This window comes from Hipposideros armiger, unplaced genomic scaffold (assembly GCF_001890085.2).
Source record: "Hipposideros armiger isolate ML-2016 unplaced genomic scaffold, ASM189008v1 scaffold_344, whole genome shotgun sequence".
Lineage (NCBI taxonomy): Eukaryota > Metazoa > Chordata > Mammalia > Chiroptera > Hipposideridae > Hipposideros > Hipposideros armiger.
The window spans coordinates 1,745,027-1,759,143 of record NW_017731694.1 but is presented as its reverse complement, the minus strand read 5'-3'; the positions used below and the strand labels follow the sequence as shown (position 1 = coordinate 1,759,143).

At 36.1% G+C, this 14,117-nt stretch overlaps 1 protein-coding gene across 1 annotated transcript in view; it reads left to right on the top strand.

Annotated features, from left to right (window-relative positions):
• RNF13 (ring finger protein 13) overlaps positions 1-14,117 on the top strand; it is a 156,571-nt gene that overhangs the window by 84,081 nt on the left and 58,373 nt on the right. Inside the window, exons 5-6 of the mRNA XM_019661331.1 lie at positions 3,832-3,919; positions 10,238-10,328. Coding sequence (XP_019516876.1) covers positions 3,832-3,919; positions 10,238-10,328 — 179 coding nt within the window. The remainder of the gene's footprint in view (positions 1-3,831; positions 3,920-10,237; positions 10,329-14,117) is intronic.

Below are 14,117 nucleotides of genomic sequence, written 5' to 3'. Positions count from 1 at the left end.
ATAAATTAGGCACAGTAAGAGATTGACAACAATAATAATAAAAGTAGAATAATTATACCAATATACTGTAATAAAAATTATGTGAATGTGGTCTCTCTCTCGGATAACCGATCTGGTAACCCAGATGGCTACTAGCGGGTGGGTCATGTACACAGCATGGATATGCTGGACCAACGGATGAGTCACGTCCTGGGGGGATGGAGTGGGACTTGGAGAGATTTTGCCACACTCCTCACAGTGGCACACAATTTAAAACTTATGAATTGTCTCTGGAATTTTCCATTTAATATTTTCCGATGTGGTTGAGCGCAGGTAACTAAAACTGGAAAGTGAGACAGCGGATAAAGGGAAGGGATGACTAAATGTGCAGGTTTTATTTTGCCCACAAGATTTTAATAATGTCTCCTGGGTCTTGATGATTTCTCATTTCAATTCCTCTTCCCAGGCATTTGTAAAATGTTAAATGAGGTCAATCAATAATCCTGGTTCTCATCCTGATTCATTGGGAAACCCCATGCTTTTCCATTGAATCAAATAAAGTTGTGTTCAAATCTCAGCTCTGCCTAAGTATAACCATAAGGCAATTTTGTTCACCTATCTTTGCTCATTTCTAAAACACAGAAAAGAATATCTGCATTGCTTAGTTGTTAGTTATTAGAGGTAATGTATGTAAAGCACTAGCACATAATGGCTTCTTTTATTTGCATAGCCTTTGGTCTGGAGCCTTGTTAAATACATACTATCAACAGTTTTCCCCCACCTCCTCATGCCTACATGTTCCTTAAAAGATCTCTGTTTATGATAATCTTGACAGCGTAATCAAGCCTGTCTTATTTGTGTTAGTATCGGCAGTTTGTCCAGTCTGGAAATAAGATGTACTAGTATGTCATTTCCAGGGTTCCTCTTAGAACTTGTTTTATTGAAGGCTCTTCGGTTAGCAGTCTGCTGCCCTCTGACATACTAGCTAGCTATAATAATACACTAGCAGTCCCATATTTATCGAGTTCTCGGTTAGATGCCTGCCAACCGGTCTACATTATGTAGTCGCAGGTAATTTGTTGATTAGATGTAAAATATGTGAAACATGTAGTACCTTTGCCACAATGTGCGCTAATAGCTCTGATCAGTCTCCGTATAAAGGCAGCTTAATAATACAATTCAGAAGGCTTTTTCATGCAATTTTCAGTTTTGGTGGCTTTAGAATTTAGATTTGTTTACTGTGCATGCTTTTTATTCAGGAATCTTTGAGTTCTTTGCTTCCCTCCACATCATGTGTTTGAAGTTGCATTTTATGAATGAAACCTTGCAAATGCTTACTAAATGATTTAGGTTTTATTTCCGCCTCATGTGTTCTTAAACATACCAGCTGCTTCTTTGTTAAAAGTATAATTTATCTTGACTGACACATGAGGTTTATAGTTCATAAACATGAATGTATTTTCCTTGTTTGTATTCATACGCCTGTTGGTCCATATGTTAATGTGTTTCTTGATTTAATTTCATTATTTTAGAAATCAATAAAAACAACAAAAACCTTGTGAAAGACTTCTTGTTAGTTTTTTGAAAGCATGTTTCTATTTTTTGGAATTCACACTTGTGCTTACACAATTTCTTCCTATATCAGTGTTTTCTATTTTAGGAATTTAATTTTTTTTTAGCAGAGAACAGCTTTTGATACTGATAAAATTTCATTTTGTATTTATGGAAACAGTGACATTTTGAATGTGAAATGTGAAAGAAACATTTCTCCTCAGTTGTTTGGTGTTGTGTTAAGAATCGAATGGCTAGGTTTAATTACACACATAGTAGATTGTTGTAAATCCATTAATTTATATTGGTGGTTCTTAACAATTTTGGGGTCAGAAAGCCTCCTGTAAAATTGATCACTACTTTGTTCTTCTTACCAATGACTATGCATTAGTTGGCTTTAAAAAGAAACATAAACTTGTTTTACCTTAGCAGAGAACAGCTTTTGATATCAATTTTAGATATTTTAAATTATGTCTCTGGGAACAGTTGTTTTTTGGGTGGGTGAAAGAAACATTCCTCCTCAGTTAGCTCTTTGAATTAGTTAAAATGGTCATTAAAGCATCAGATAAACTAATAGCAACCCTACCCAAGTATACTTTTGTTTAAATAAAAGCTAAGTGACGTCATAAGGCTATATAATAGATTAATGTATAAGTAAGAAATAAGGTTTAGAAATTATAATATCCTTTTAAAGAGATTCCCCTTCACCCCTTGAAAAGCAGTAATAGACATGTATACGGGGAAGGGGCTGTGTGGCTGGCATTTTCCCAATTTTAGTTGGATAACAAAATCTACCTAAAAATAAAAACATGTGCACATTGACAAAACACAGTAAATTTACGTTCTTCATTATTGTCCTTTTGTTGCATGACTGCAAAACCTTGCTTATAACAGTTTTGTTGGCTGGTTGATTATCTTGCTGTTATTCCTAACATTATAGCAGTTGGTCCTGTGTCCGTCAACTATTTATGCTTTTTTAATTAGTTCTTTAAAAATCTCTGCCTAATTTTCTCTCTTGTGTTTGTAATATTATAATGCGAGCTATTCATTTAAGCACATCTTATGCATTTATTCACGTAATATTTAATGAGTATCTACACTGTGTCAAGCTATTTCATAGATGCTATAGAGGCTGTAGAAATAAACAAAATATTCTTTTTTTGTGACAGAATAAAGTTATTCTGATTAATCCACATTATTGTCTCTTTGAGAAACCCAACTTGCATTTGTGGGGTAGTTTTAGAGCAATCAAGGGTAATGTAAAAGAGAATTTTACTCTGTGCAAAGCCAGCTTACCTGCCTAGGGTTGGACATATGAGCCTCATTGCTTTTTCCTGGTATTCCTTATACAGTGATGATAAAGTGATACATTTCAAGAGTTTCTTACATATTAAGTATTCAAAATTCTGTGTGTGTGAGTATGTTGCCTACCCAATTTTCATTTTATTTAACCAATATGCAAATAATGATCTGATCCTTTATTTTAACCAGTGGTCCAAAGGTTATATAATAAGTAGCTTAGGTCTGGGTTTATTTATATTTAAAACAGATTGTTATTTTTTAAGTGAGGTGTGGTAACATGTTTGCATACTTTTTAGATTCCTCATGTAAGGAAATTCTGTCACATATCTAGGCATATTCTTATGATGCAAAGGCACTACTTTGTAGACCAGCTTTAGGGAAGGTAAAATAGCTAGGTAGAACCAAAGTGAGCAGCCTTAGGCCAGAGGTATTTTTAATTCTTTCAAAGCTTTAGAAAGGAATTTTCAAGAATGTGGTTGATGAAGCTAATAAAAAAAACACTTTTATTTGACTCATTTGTATACGTTAGGCATTGTATTAAGCATTTCAAACTTTTTTACATATGAGAAAAATATTGTCATTCTCATTTTAAAATTGGAGAAACTGAGAAATAAGAAAAATAATTTGCCCAAGTTTATCCCACTAGTAAGTAGTGGAGGTAGGTTTGAGTTCCCAGGGTCTGATGATCCTTGAGCTTGATTACAGCAAGTCTCTGTGTCCATAGAGCCAGGCAGCTTTATTGCTTATATCCCTGTCCTTTATTTGCTTCTCATTTCACTTAATGCCATGAAAGAAATCAAGAGATATCTCAAGAAATCCTTGATAACCAACTGTAAGACGTCTATTTATGTTTCAGCAGCACACGAGATCTGTTCTTACATATATATAACCTAGTCCTGTATGTGTGTTATAGACTTGCTGATTTATGTTTGTTGAAGTCGAGGGACTTTGTGACAGAGCACTTGCTCCCTCACATCATGACCGTTCTCTGACTTACAGGTTTTGAATGCGCAGAGAGCAGGATACAAAGCAGCCATCGTTCACAATGTCGATTCTGATGACCTCATTAGCATGGGATCCAACGACAGTAAGTACAGGTATCACTTCTCTTCTCTCCTGTTTGACAGACCTTTCAGAACTGAAACTTAGCAGGATAGCTCTTCTCTTGTTTTCTGTTTGAAAAGCAAAATTTCTTCTCTGTTGGAAAGATAATTCCCAGTTTTTAACCCCCTTGGGACATCTTTATTCACAATAGAAGTAGAATTGACTTTTTCTTTTTTGAAGTTAGCGTTTGTGCTTTTGTTGTTGTTGTTTTTTGTCTGTGTGTTTCATTTTAGAAGATGTAGTGATATTTTGGTGAAAAGCAAAGCTTTAAATAGATATAAACATATGGAATTCAGGATGCCATAGAAGAATTTTTGTGATTTAGTTAGATATTCACAAGATTGAATTTTAGATATGAGGACATACTAAGTAGCTACAGTGTTCTTGTGGAATTTCAAAGTTGCATACTTGTTCATTTCTTTATATTTTAATGTTCTAGCTGACTAAACCATCATAATTATAGAATGCATAAGTACCCTTAAGAGGTTCTAGCATTTCACAAGTTTGATAACCACTGCTTGGAAATTAGATGAGTTGATGAAGGGATTTTACTTACCAAATAAACTAGTAATGTTGGAACTTCAGCTTTGACATATTTTTCTTCTCCTTTAATTACCTCTCTTAAAAAAATTTATTATCCTACATGATATGTCTCAGGTCAGTAACTTTTGTCACCTGTATACATTACTGGCAAAATGGAAAGTATACATACACACTGTAGAAATAGGCCTGAATTCAAATTCAATCTCCCACTTGTATTAGCTATATAACTTTGAGCAAGTTACTTACACTTTGTGTGTTTTGCTGAAGGCTTAGCCCAGGGGTTAGCCACCCTCAAGACCTTCTCAAGGGTTTTGGGTTGCACAAACTTTAGTATTCGTAAACTACCTTGTTGCCCTGAAAATAAGATCTAGCCGGAAAACAATCCGTAGCATGATTTTAGGTGCCAAAATATGGCTCCTTGGCATACTGAATATTTTAAGCTGAAGGAGTTTGTGGAAAAGGCATCCTTTACCCTGAAACAGGTCATAAAACCCTCACGTGAGGCGTGTGTGTCCTCCATATCAAAGTATCATGCTAGGGCTTCTTCTCTGGCTAGGTCTTATTTTTGGGGAAACACGGTATTTACACTTTTGACCCGTTTTTTTCTTATAAAAATTTTGCAAAGTGGAAGTGTCAGTACCCTTTAACTCCTGTGTGTCTTTGTAAGACTGTAAAACCTTTTTGTGATAATCATATCAGTTCCTAAGAAAATGTGCTAAATATTAAAAGTAGCACATAACCATATAACCCTATTGCCATGGCATGTTCCAACTGAATTGTTACATATCAGAGATGGCTCAGAATTTTGGTTCTTTACATGATTGCCTGGATTGCTTTCTGTGATATTTTGCTCCATCCTTGCATATGTGTGTGTGTGTGAACATTTCATATTTCCAAAGACAAATGTAAAGATCTCTATGATTTTTCATCTCTGCTGTTGCTGGTAGAGGAGAGGGAAACATGGATTGATTATTAAAAGAGACATGTATCTATTCCTCTTTTCCAGGCTTAGTCCATACCCACAGGAAATAACTGCACATGTTCTCCTAAGAGCAGAGGTTCTAAAATCTGGGAACAAAAGGGAGTTTTAATGCCCCTTGCTGCCAACATTTCATACAAGGAATGAGTCTGCTTTTGTTTCAGCTAAGACATAAGATGGGTTGACTCAGTGAGCCAATAGTATTTGTCATGTTTAGGAGGCAACAGAATGTGACGGGGTAAACAACTTCAGAACCAGGAAATGTGGGTTTATTCCAGGCAATTTGATATATCAACTAGCCTCTGCCCTTGGGAAAGATATTTAATGTTTCTAAGCCCTTTGTTTTCACCTGTAAAAGTGAATAATTTTAATTTTTATTTGGTCTGACAAGACTGTGAAGATCATATGAGAACAGGTATATGAGGAAAGTATACACTGCCGAATAGTATTATCATGATACCATAGACAAATTGTAATATAAATGGCCAGTCCCAACCTCTCCAGGTTCATCTATCCAATTGCCTGTTTGATATCCCCCCTTGAGGGCCTAACAGGTGTTTCAAATTTAATGTTTCAGTGATGGTATTCTTCACTTCTGACTGGTTCTTTTTATGACTTTTGTGTCCTTTTTTATGCTTCCTGTCTCTTTGTTGAGTTCTAACTAAGTTCCTTGAACATCCTTATAACCATTGTTTTCAATGCTGTATCTGGTAGGTTGTTTGTCTCCATTTCATTTAGTTATTTTTCTGGAGTTTTCTCCTGTTCTTTCATTTGGGATGTTTTTCTTTGTTTCCTCATTTTGGCTGCCTCTTTGTGTTTGTTTTTAAGTAGATGTGCTACGTTCCCAGTCTTGGCTGGGGGGGCCTTATGTACTAGGTGCCCTGTGGGGCCCAGTGGCACAATCTCCCTGTTTATCTGTGCCGGGTGCTCCAAGACTGTCCCTTGTGAGGGTTGTATGTGCCCTTCTGTTATAGCTGAACCTTGATTGCTATTGGCACATCAGTGAGTGGGATTGACCCTCTGGCTGACTGGCTGTGGGATTTGGCCACATCCACAGCTTACTGGCTGCTGTGCTGGGGCTTACCTCATGGAGCAGGGTTAACCCCAGTGGGCTGTAGTGCCTGCTGAGACCACCCTTTGTGTGTGCCACTTGTGGGGCTAATTAGGTGGTGGTCTGCTGTGCTCTGAAGCTGACATCCAGGTATGTTGGTTCTGGGGCTTCTGAGGAGGGGCTCTGGTTCAGGCACTGGTCGCCCACTGTCTGTGGCAGGCCGAAGACCACCTGGTAGGAGCTACAAAGCGATCTGCGTTTGGTTGCTCTCTGTGCTGAACCTAGAGGCATGTGGGAATGGCCACGCTGAGAACTGAGGATTGTTGCCAGGAGTACCAGGCTTGGCATAGCTCTGCAAAAAGCCAGGACACCCTGAGCCCTGCTGCCACCTGCCAGGTCCTGTAAGGCTCATCTGCTGATAGAGCCTCGTGGGTAAGGCAGGATCTCGGAGTCACCAGGGTGGGACAAGTGGTGTTCACCAGGTTAATGTAGATTCTGGTTTGGTGCTAATGTTGAGCCTGGAGCGACTCAGCAAAAGTCTCAGAGCACACTGAGACCAGTCGCCACTGACCTAGGACCCGCGGACCCCCAATAGTTGTCCAAGAAAGAGTGCAATGCCGGTGGAGCCGGCTCCTCACAGAGAAAGTGCTTCTGGTGTTGGGCAAGTTGGGTGGGGCAGGGTCCCAGGGAGTCATGAGGGCAGAGCAAGCAGATCACCAGGCTAATGCAGATTCAAGTTTGGCTGTGTAGGGGAGGGTTCAACCCAGGAAAGACGGTGCCAGCCTGCCGGCTGCCCGGGAGTAGTACTCTCCACAGAGGGAAAATGGCAACTGTCCCTTTAGTCCTTGCCCTAAAGCCACACAACTCAGTCTTTCCTCATATGTCTCTGAAGCCCCCTGAGTCATTGCCTCTGCCAGAGCCCAGGGTGAATGCCTGTGAGTGAGTCTGTGCACAGGCAGTTTAAGAGGACGTCTGGGTTTCCTGCAGCTTTCCGTCCCAGCCAGACAGTTGGAATTCCCACTATTTTTCACAGTCAGATATTGTGGGGGTTCCTCCTCCTGGCACAAGTACTCCAGGGAGAGTACTAGGGAGCCTGGTATGGGGCTGGGTACCCTCGCTCCTCAGGGGGAAACCTGCGGCTGAGGTATCCCTCCCAATTTTCATTGCCACACAGAGGTTTGGGGCCAGCCCGTTCTGTGTCTCCGTCCTTCCTACCAGTCTTGACATGGCTTCTTCTTTATATGCTTACTTACAAAACTTCTGTTCCACTAGACTTCAGATAGTTCTCCAGGTTGATTTTTCTGTCATTTAGTTGTAATTTTAATGTGGCCACTGATGGAGGCAAGCACAGTGTTTATCTACTCCACCATCTTGAATCTCAAAATTTAGTGTTTTTAAAGTCTTTTTTGAACTAGAACATCTTTGGTTGTTGTTTTCAGTTGTTAAATAATGTCTCAGAGTCTCCAGTATGGCTGCTCATATTTGCATATATCATTTTCCCCCTTCTTCTTAATCTTCTGACTAAAGTGAGGAGCTTTTTATGTCTCTTTAGATAGCATAAGTCAAAGAAGTTATGTTACCTCCAATAATCATAAGCCAGTAATTAACAACCCAAAAGTTTCTCCTTGAGTTTATCAGAATATTTTCATGAAAGAGTAAAACATTCATTTTACAAAGGGCATATAATTTTAAGTTTTAATTATCAAATAAATTAAATATTGTACTATGTCATTGAGCAACATCTCTTATCAAAAAGATAGAAAACATCTTTTTGAAATAAGTGATTATATCATTACCTCTGCAGCTATTAAAAATGATGAGATGGATCTTTACTGATATGACAGACTGTCTGAAGTGTATCTTTTTTTTTAATTATTTATTTATTTATTTATTTATTTATTTATTTGGGAATTGGGGGTTGGGAACAGTGCTGGGGAATTGGGGGAAGGGGAACAGACAAGTTGCTGTCATTTTGTTCTTCAGTCTAGTTGTGGAGGACGTTGCTTCACTGGCCCAAGTTGGCACCACCGTTGCGCTCTTCCCGGGCGAGGCAGATCAGTCGCCAGCTTCTGGACTGCCGCTCACTGTGGCTGCTGGCCGCTCACGTTGGCTGCTGGCTACACACGGTAGCCCCTGGCAACCCACTGCCACAGGGGCTGCAGCCTACGCCGTCGCCGGCGACTCACAGCAGCCCAGCTCCAGGTTAAGCTGTTGTTCAGCATCTTAGCTGTAGAGGGCAGTGTCACTGGCCCTCATATGTGGGATCTGAACCGGGGCCCTCTGGCATCCCAAGCCAGTTCTTAACCATCGCGCCACTCGGCCGGCCCCTGAATGTATCTTTGAGTGGAAAAAAGTTTACACTTTTTTTCAATACTATATGATCCCATTGATATAAAAATAAATTTTTTATTGATCCCATTGATATGAAAGTAGTGATTAAATATTCCTTTACTAGCTATTTTGGTTCCTGCCCTTCTGGGACTTATATGACGTGTCGGGGTGGGGGTGGGGAGAATATGAGTGGGAATGAATGATTAATTATATTTGCATAAAACAAAATCATCTGGAAGTAAAAAAAAATGTACTCTACAAAGGATACCAAGATTTTAAAACATTAAAACTAGTCTTTATAAGATTAAAGAAATACACATTAGTGGTTGCTGAGGTTGGGGCAGGAGTTGGCTATAAAGGGACAGGAGGAAATTTTGGGGGGTGGGTGATAGAACATTCTGTATCTTGATTGTGGAGGTGGTTACATAATTAGGTGTATTTGTTGAAACTTATAAAACTATTTATTCAAATAAAACCTTTATCTTCGGATGGGAAGGATTATGATTGTTCTGGGTTTTTTTCTTATATCTCCCCCCTTTTAAATAAATAATGAATATGGATTTTTTAAAAGAAATTTAGAACAAAGTTATTGTGAAAAATACAACAAAAAAAACAAATGGTCTTTCTCTAAAGCCAAATCTATTAAATTAACTCACAGCTGAAAATGAGGCTACCTTTTCTGTAGCAACATTAAGAGGATCATTTTTCTCTCCCTGAGTAATGGGTAATTTTTACAGAGGTTTTTTTCTTTTTTTTTGACATTTGATTTTGGTTTTGTAAAACAGGCGAAAGAGTCAAATTTCTTAAGACACCAATCAAAACACAAAACTTGACCATGAACTCCAGGCTTAGGAGGAAGTAGAAATTTACCCAGCTTTACTACCTATGTCCTTTCTCAGTTGCTGTCAGCCCTTTCACTCTGGAAAACTTTAGATGTGTGGTGTCATTTTTCATACTATTGTAAAGTGGTCTTTTCTTATATTCTTTGGCTTATACCTCTCCTGAGAATGGGTATGTACAAAAAGCTTTTTCACTTTTTTGTTTAGGAATTAAGTGTAGAAAGAAAAACTTAAAATGTCTTTCCCTTCTTCCTTTTCTAATAATCATGTCTATAGAGGAATAAATCAAATGGAAATATTAAAAATAATTATCCAATCTCACAGGACTATTAAGATAGTATAGTAATGTATATATGCAAAATATTAGCTTTCATTTATTGTAAATATAATGTTTTTCAGCCACTTTGATGATTGTATAAATCTGCATAAATCATAAAATATGAATTCAAGTTGATTGTAATTGTTTCCAGTTGTGTTTGTTGCTATTATGAAGAAAGTTAAGTTGATTGTACATTAAGTATAGGCTTTTTTGAATAATTTCATTATTGTTTTATACAGTTGATGTGCTAAAGAAAATTGACATACCGTCTGTCTTTATTGGTGAATCATCAGCTAATTCCCTGAAAGATGAATTCACATATGAAAAAGGGTAAGTAATAGAGTAATCAAGTAGATTAAAATATTTCTTTATGGTAGGTTAGAATTAGATAATATTAGTCGTAATCAAAGTTCTGTTTTAGAATGAACTCTGTTGTGCTAATTTATCTCTTAAGTCATTATGATTTTAAGATTTTCTGTATTGTACAATTTCCTCTGTGTATGATTACATATTAAAAATGTATTCATGCTAAAGAGATTAAGGCACCAATGTTGCTAAAAAGATAACAAAACTTTTTCTTTTATAGTTTAATCAAACTGTTGGTATTTAGAAACAATGTGATTTACATTTACATGACACTTCATTAAGACATTTGTACTTCATTAAAAAGAAATTTGTTATTTTATAAATACAGAATCCAAAACACAGTGTTAAGTGACTAACTTTTACAGAGACAAAAAAAGTTTGCAAGTTTAAAAAGATTGATTTGGAATAAAAACTTCTACATGGAATTTCCCCCCAGAATCTCATTATCAAGGTAACTTATAGGCTGATACTAACTTAAGGCACAACTCTTTCATCTAATATATAAAACACTGCAGTCAACACTCCATAGCTTTTTCCATGACGCAGATCCCCAAAACATGGTGAGCAGGAACAGGCTTTTGATGACAAGGAACAATAAAAACAATAATAAAAGCAGTAATATTTATTGAGTATTTAGCAAATGCCAGGCACTCATGAAACCAGGACTTTTACATTTGTTATCCGTTTAGTTCTCACAACAACACTGTACCCTAGAGATTATTATAATCTCTTGTTATCTACATTTGCCTAAAGAGGAAATGGGCACAATGAAATTCAATCCTAATTATTTAGGGGGAATAAATCCATGAATATTTGAGTTTGAAAATGCATAAAAAAGAGGGAAAGATTTTCTGTTTCCTGTTTTTGCCATTTTCCTTATTCAGTTTTGATATTTAAACTACCTTTCATATATTATATGCTCAGCACATTGTTATTAAGTTAGGGGATGCAATTTTGGATGTTGTATTAAAAATAGTCAAGATGCTATTTTGTCAGCCATGTTTGTGTAGTTAATAGAGGGGAAGAAATCATATTTTCTTTTACCGCAGTATTGTTCCCTCATTTAGAAAAATTCTGTATATTTTAAAGGCTCTTTCGTTTTTAATTATAAAATCATACATTTTTAAATTAAAAGGTAATACATACATGCTGGTAAAATATGGAATAATTCAGAAATATAAAGTATTTAAATGAAAGCTTCTATGATGCTATTCTACAACAACAGCTACTATTTTAAGAAAGCTTTTAATTTTTTCCCCATATTTGAAAGCTCACATTAATTAGTGATAATGTGCTCATAAAATAGAACCATAAAATACATAGTATTTTGTAGCATGCTTTATTTACTTAATATTTACACCATTTCCATGTTAATACAAGTCCTCAAGTTTCCTTATCCCAGCTCTTGGGTACAGATGTATTGTGGAATTGAAAATTTTTCAGATTTTTAAAAGTTAAGTAACATTCCAAATAGGATTTAAAGGAGCATCTTGTAATCACACAAATTGTATATATCTGCAATGAATATATGAGTATGTTATCATGTTAGTTCAGTTCAGATTGACTGTCAAATGAATTTCAAACATTATTTTAAAAGCTTTCTAGTTTTCAGAATTATGCATGAGGGACTGTAGACCTCTACATACAGGTCTGCTTCATACATCTGTTGGCCGGCCTACCTACCTACCTACCTACCCATTCATTAATTTATTCTACTTTCTGTTATGGAAACTTTCAAACATATTTCAAAGTAGAGAGATGAGTGTAATGAATTTTATTATTCAGTTTCAAAATTATCAACTCATGGCCAATTTTGCTTGCGCTGTCTGCCCTCTAGCGCCACCTCACCTCCCTTTCTTCCCCACACCATGATTAATTTGAAGGAAGTCCCAGATATCTCGTTTCAATGTAAATATCTTACAATATATCACTAGAAAATAAGATTATATAAAATATAATAATCACATTATCCTTATTATACTGTTTTTTGAAAAAAGTAAATATTCAATATTAAAACATATTTCATTGTTCAGATTTTCCCAACTTTCTGAAATTCTTTTTTTTAGTATTCCAAGTAATGTGCATACATTGTAGTGGTTCTTATGTCTTAAGTTTTCATTTGGTCTGTAAATTTTACTACAGTCTGGACTTTTCGATTGAATCTTTGGGGTATTGTCTAGAATATTCCTTTTTTACTTATTTTCCCTGTAAATTGCTAATTAGATCTCAAGGTTTGTTCCAATTCAAGTGTTATTGGGGGCTAGACAAATAGGTATAGGTAAGATAAGAATATACGTGGTATCATGTGTTTCCACCATCAAACACAATATTTGGTTCTCTCTTTGTGATATTAGCACTCATTGATAATCATTGCCTAGATCCATTAGTTCTTTAGGATTTACAAGTAATTTAATTTTATAATTCCTTCTTCATTTATTCTTATTTATAAAATCCTTCATTTATTCTTATTTATAAAATCCTTCTATAAAGAAAACTTGCACCTTATCAATTGTTTGATTACCTTGATGTACTGTCTGATCAGGAAAGAGGATAAACACTTGATTCTTTACTTTTCTTTACTGTTTTTCCAAAGTGATTCAGATCACTAGCATCTTCCCAAGATGATTTACCATATGTATTTAAAGTATCATAGCGAACTCATGAGCTAAAACCCATTTAATATGCTTCAGTTGTTGCAGTTATTATCTTTATTGATGTTCACATTGTACCATTTCAGACTTCTTCAAGTTTAATCCTGATTTCTTTTGATGGGAATCTAGGAGCTTCTGATTGCTCCTTTTTTTGTGTGTATGACACGATGTTCCAGGCCCATCTTGTTCTTTTCCTCCCCCTCACCTGGAACTAGTCATTTCTTCAAGCAGCTCTGGTTCCTTCTAATTGGATATGGTGGTTAGAGATCAGGGATGATCATTGCTCCTGGGTTTGTCATTATTTCTAGGGCTTTTCAGTGGACAGAGCTAGGAAATATATATGTTTTTAAAGATAACAATAAATCATGAGTGTGCATACTGTTACTTCCAATTTAAATTCAGGACTATAGGATTTGTACTTTACTTTGTTGATCTTACATCTGTACTTTATTTTCCTGCACTTGGACACCACTGTAATTATTTATTTATTTTTTAATTGTACAATACACAACAGGCTCAGAAGAACAATACCAACATTACTGTGAACATTTTAAAAAAACAATTCTTTCTCTGCTTAAGGTATATCATAATAAGGACTTAAAGTCAAATTATCATGTTTTAAAGACATGGGAAATAATTCTTACATGTGCTGATTCTGTCAACTGGAAACACAAGTCTATTTGATGATGATTTGCATTTCGATTTTGGGGATTACTTTTTACTCTTGTGACTTTTATAATTATATATAAATTTAAAGTCAAAATCAGCAAAATAATGTATATTCAGACAAGTTCAACTTCTATTTAAGTCCCTCCTGTTCCATCCTTATCTTATAAGTAACAGTTTTAAAAAGTTTTAGTTTATTCTTTATTTTTAAAAAAATTATAAGCAAATACCTATCTCTTCTCCGTCAACTTCCCTCTTCAATACTAAATACTATTGCTCATCTTGTGTGTTTTTTTTTAAGACTTTTTTTTTTTTTAATGGGCAAATTGTGGGATGGGAACAGCGCTGGGGAATTGGAGGAAGGGGAACAGAGAAGTTGCTGTCCTTTTGTTCTTCAGTCTAGTTGTGGAGGACGTTGCTTCACTGGCCCATGTTG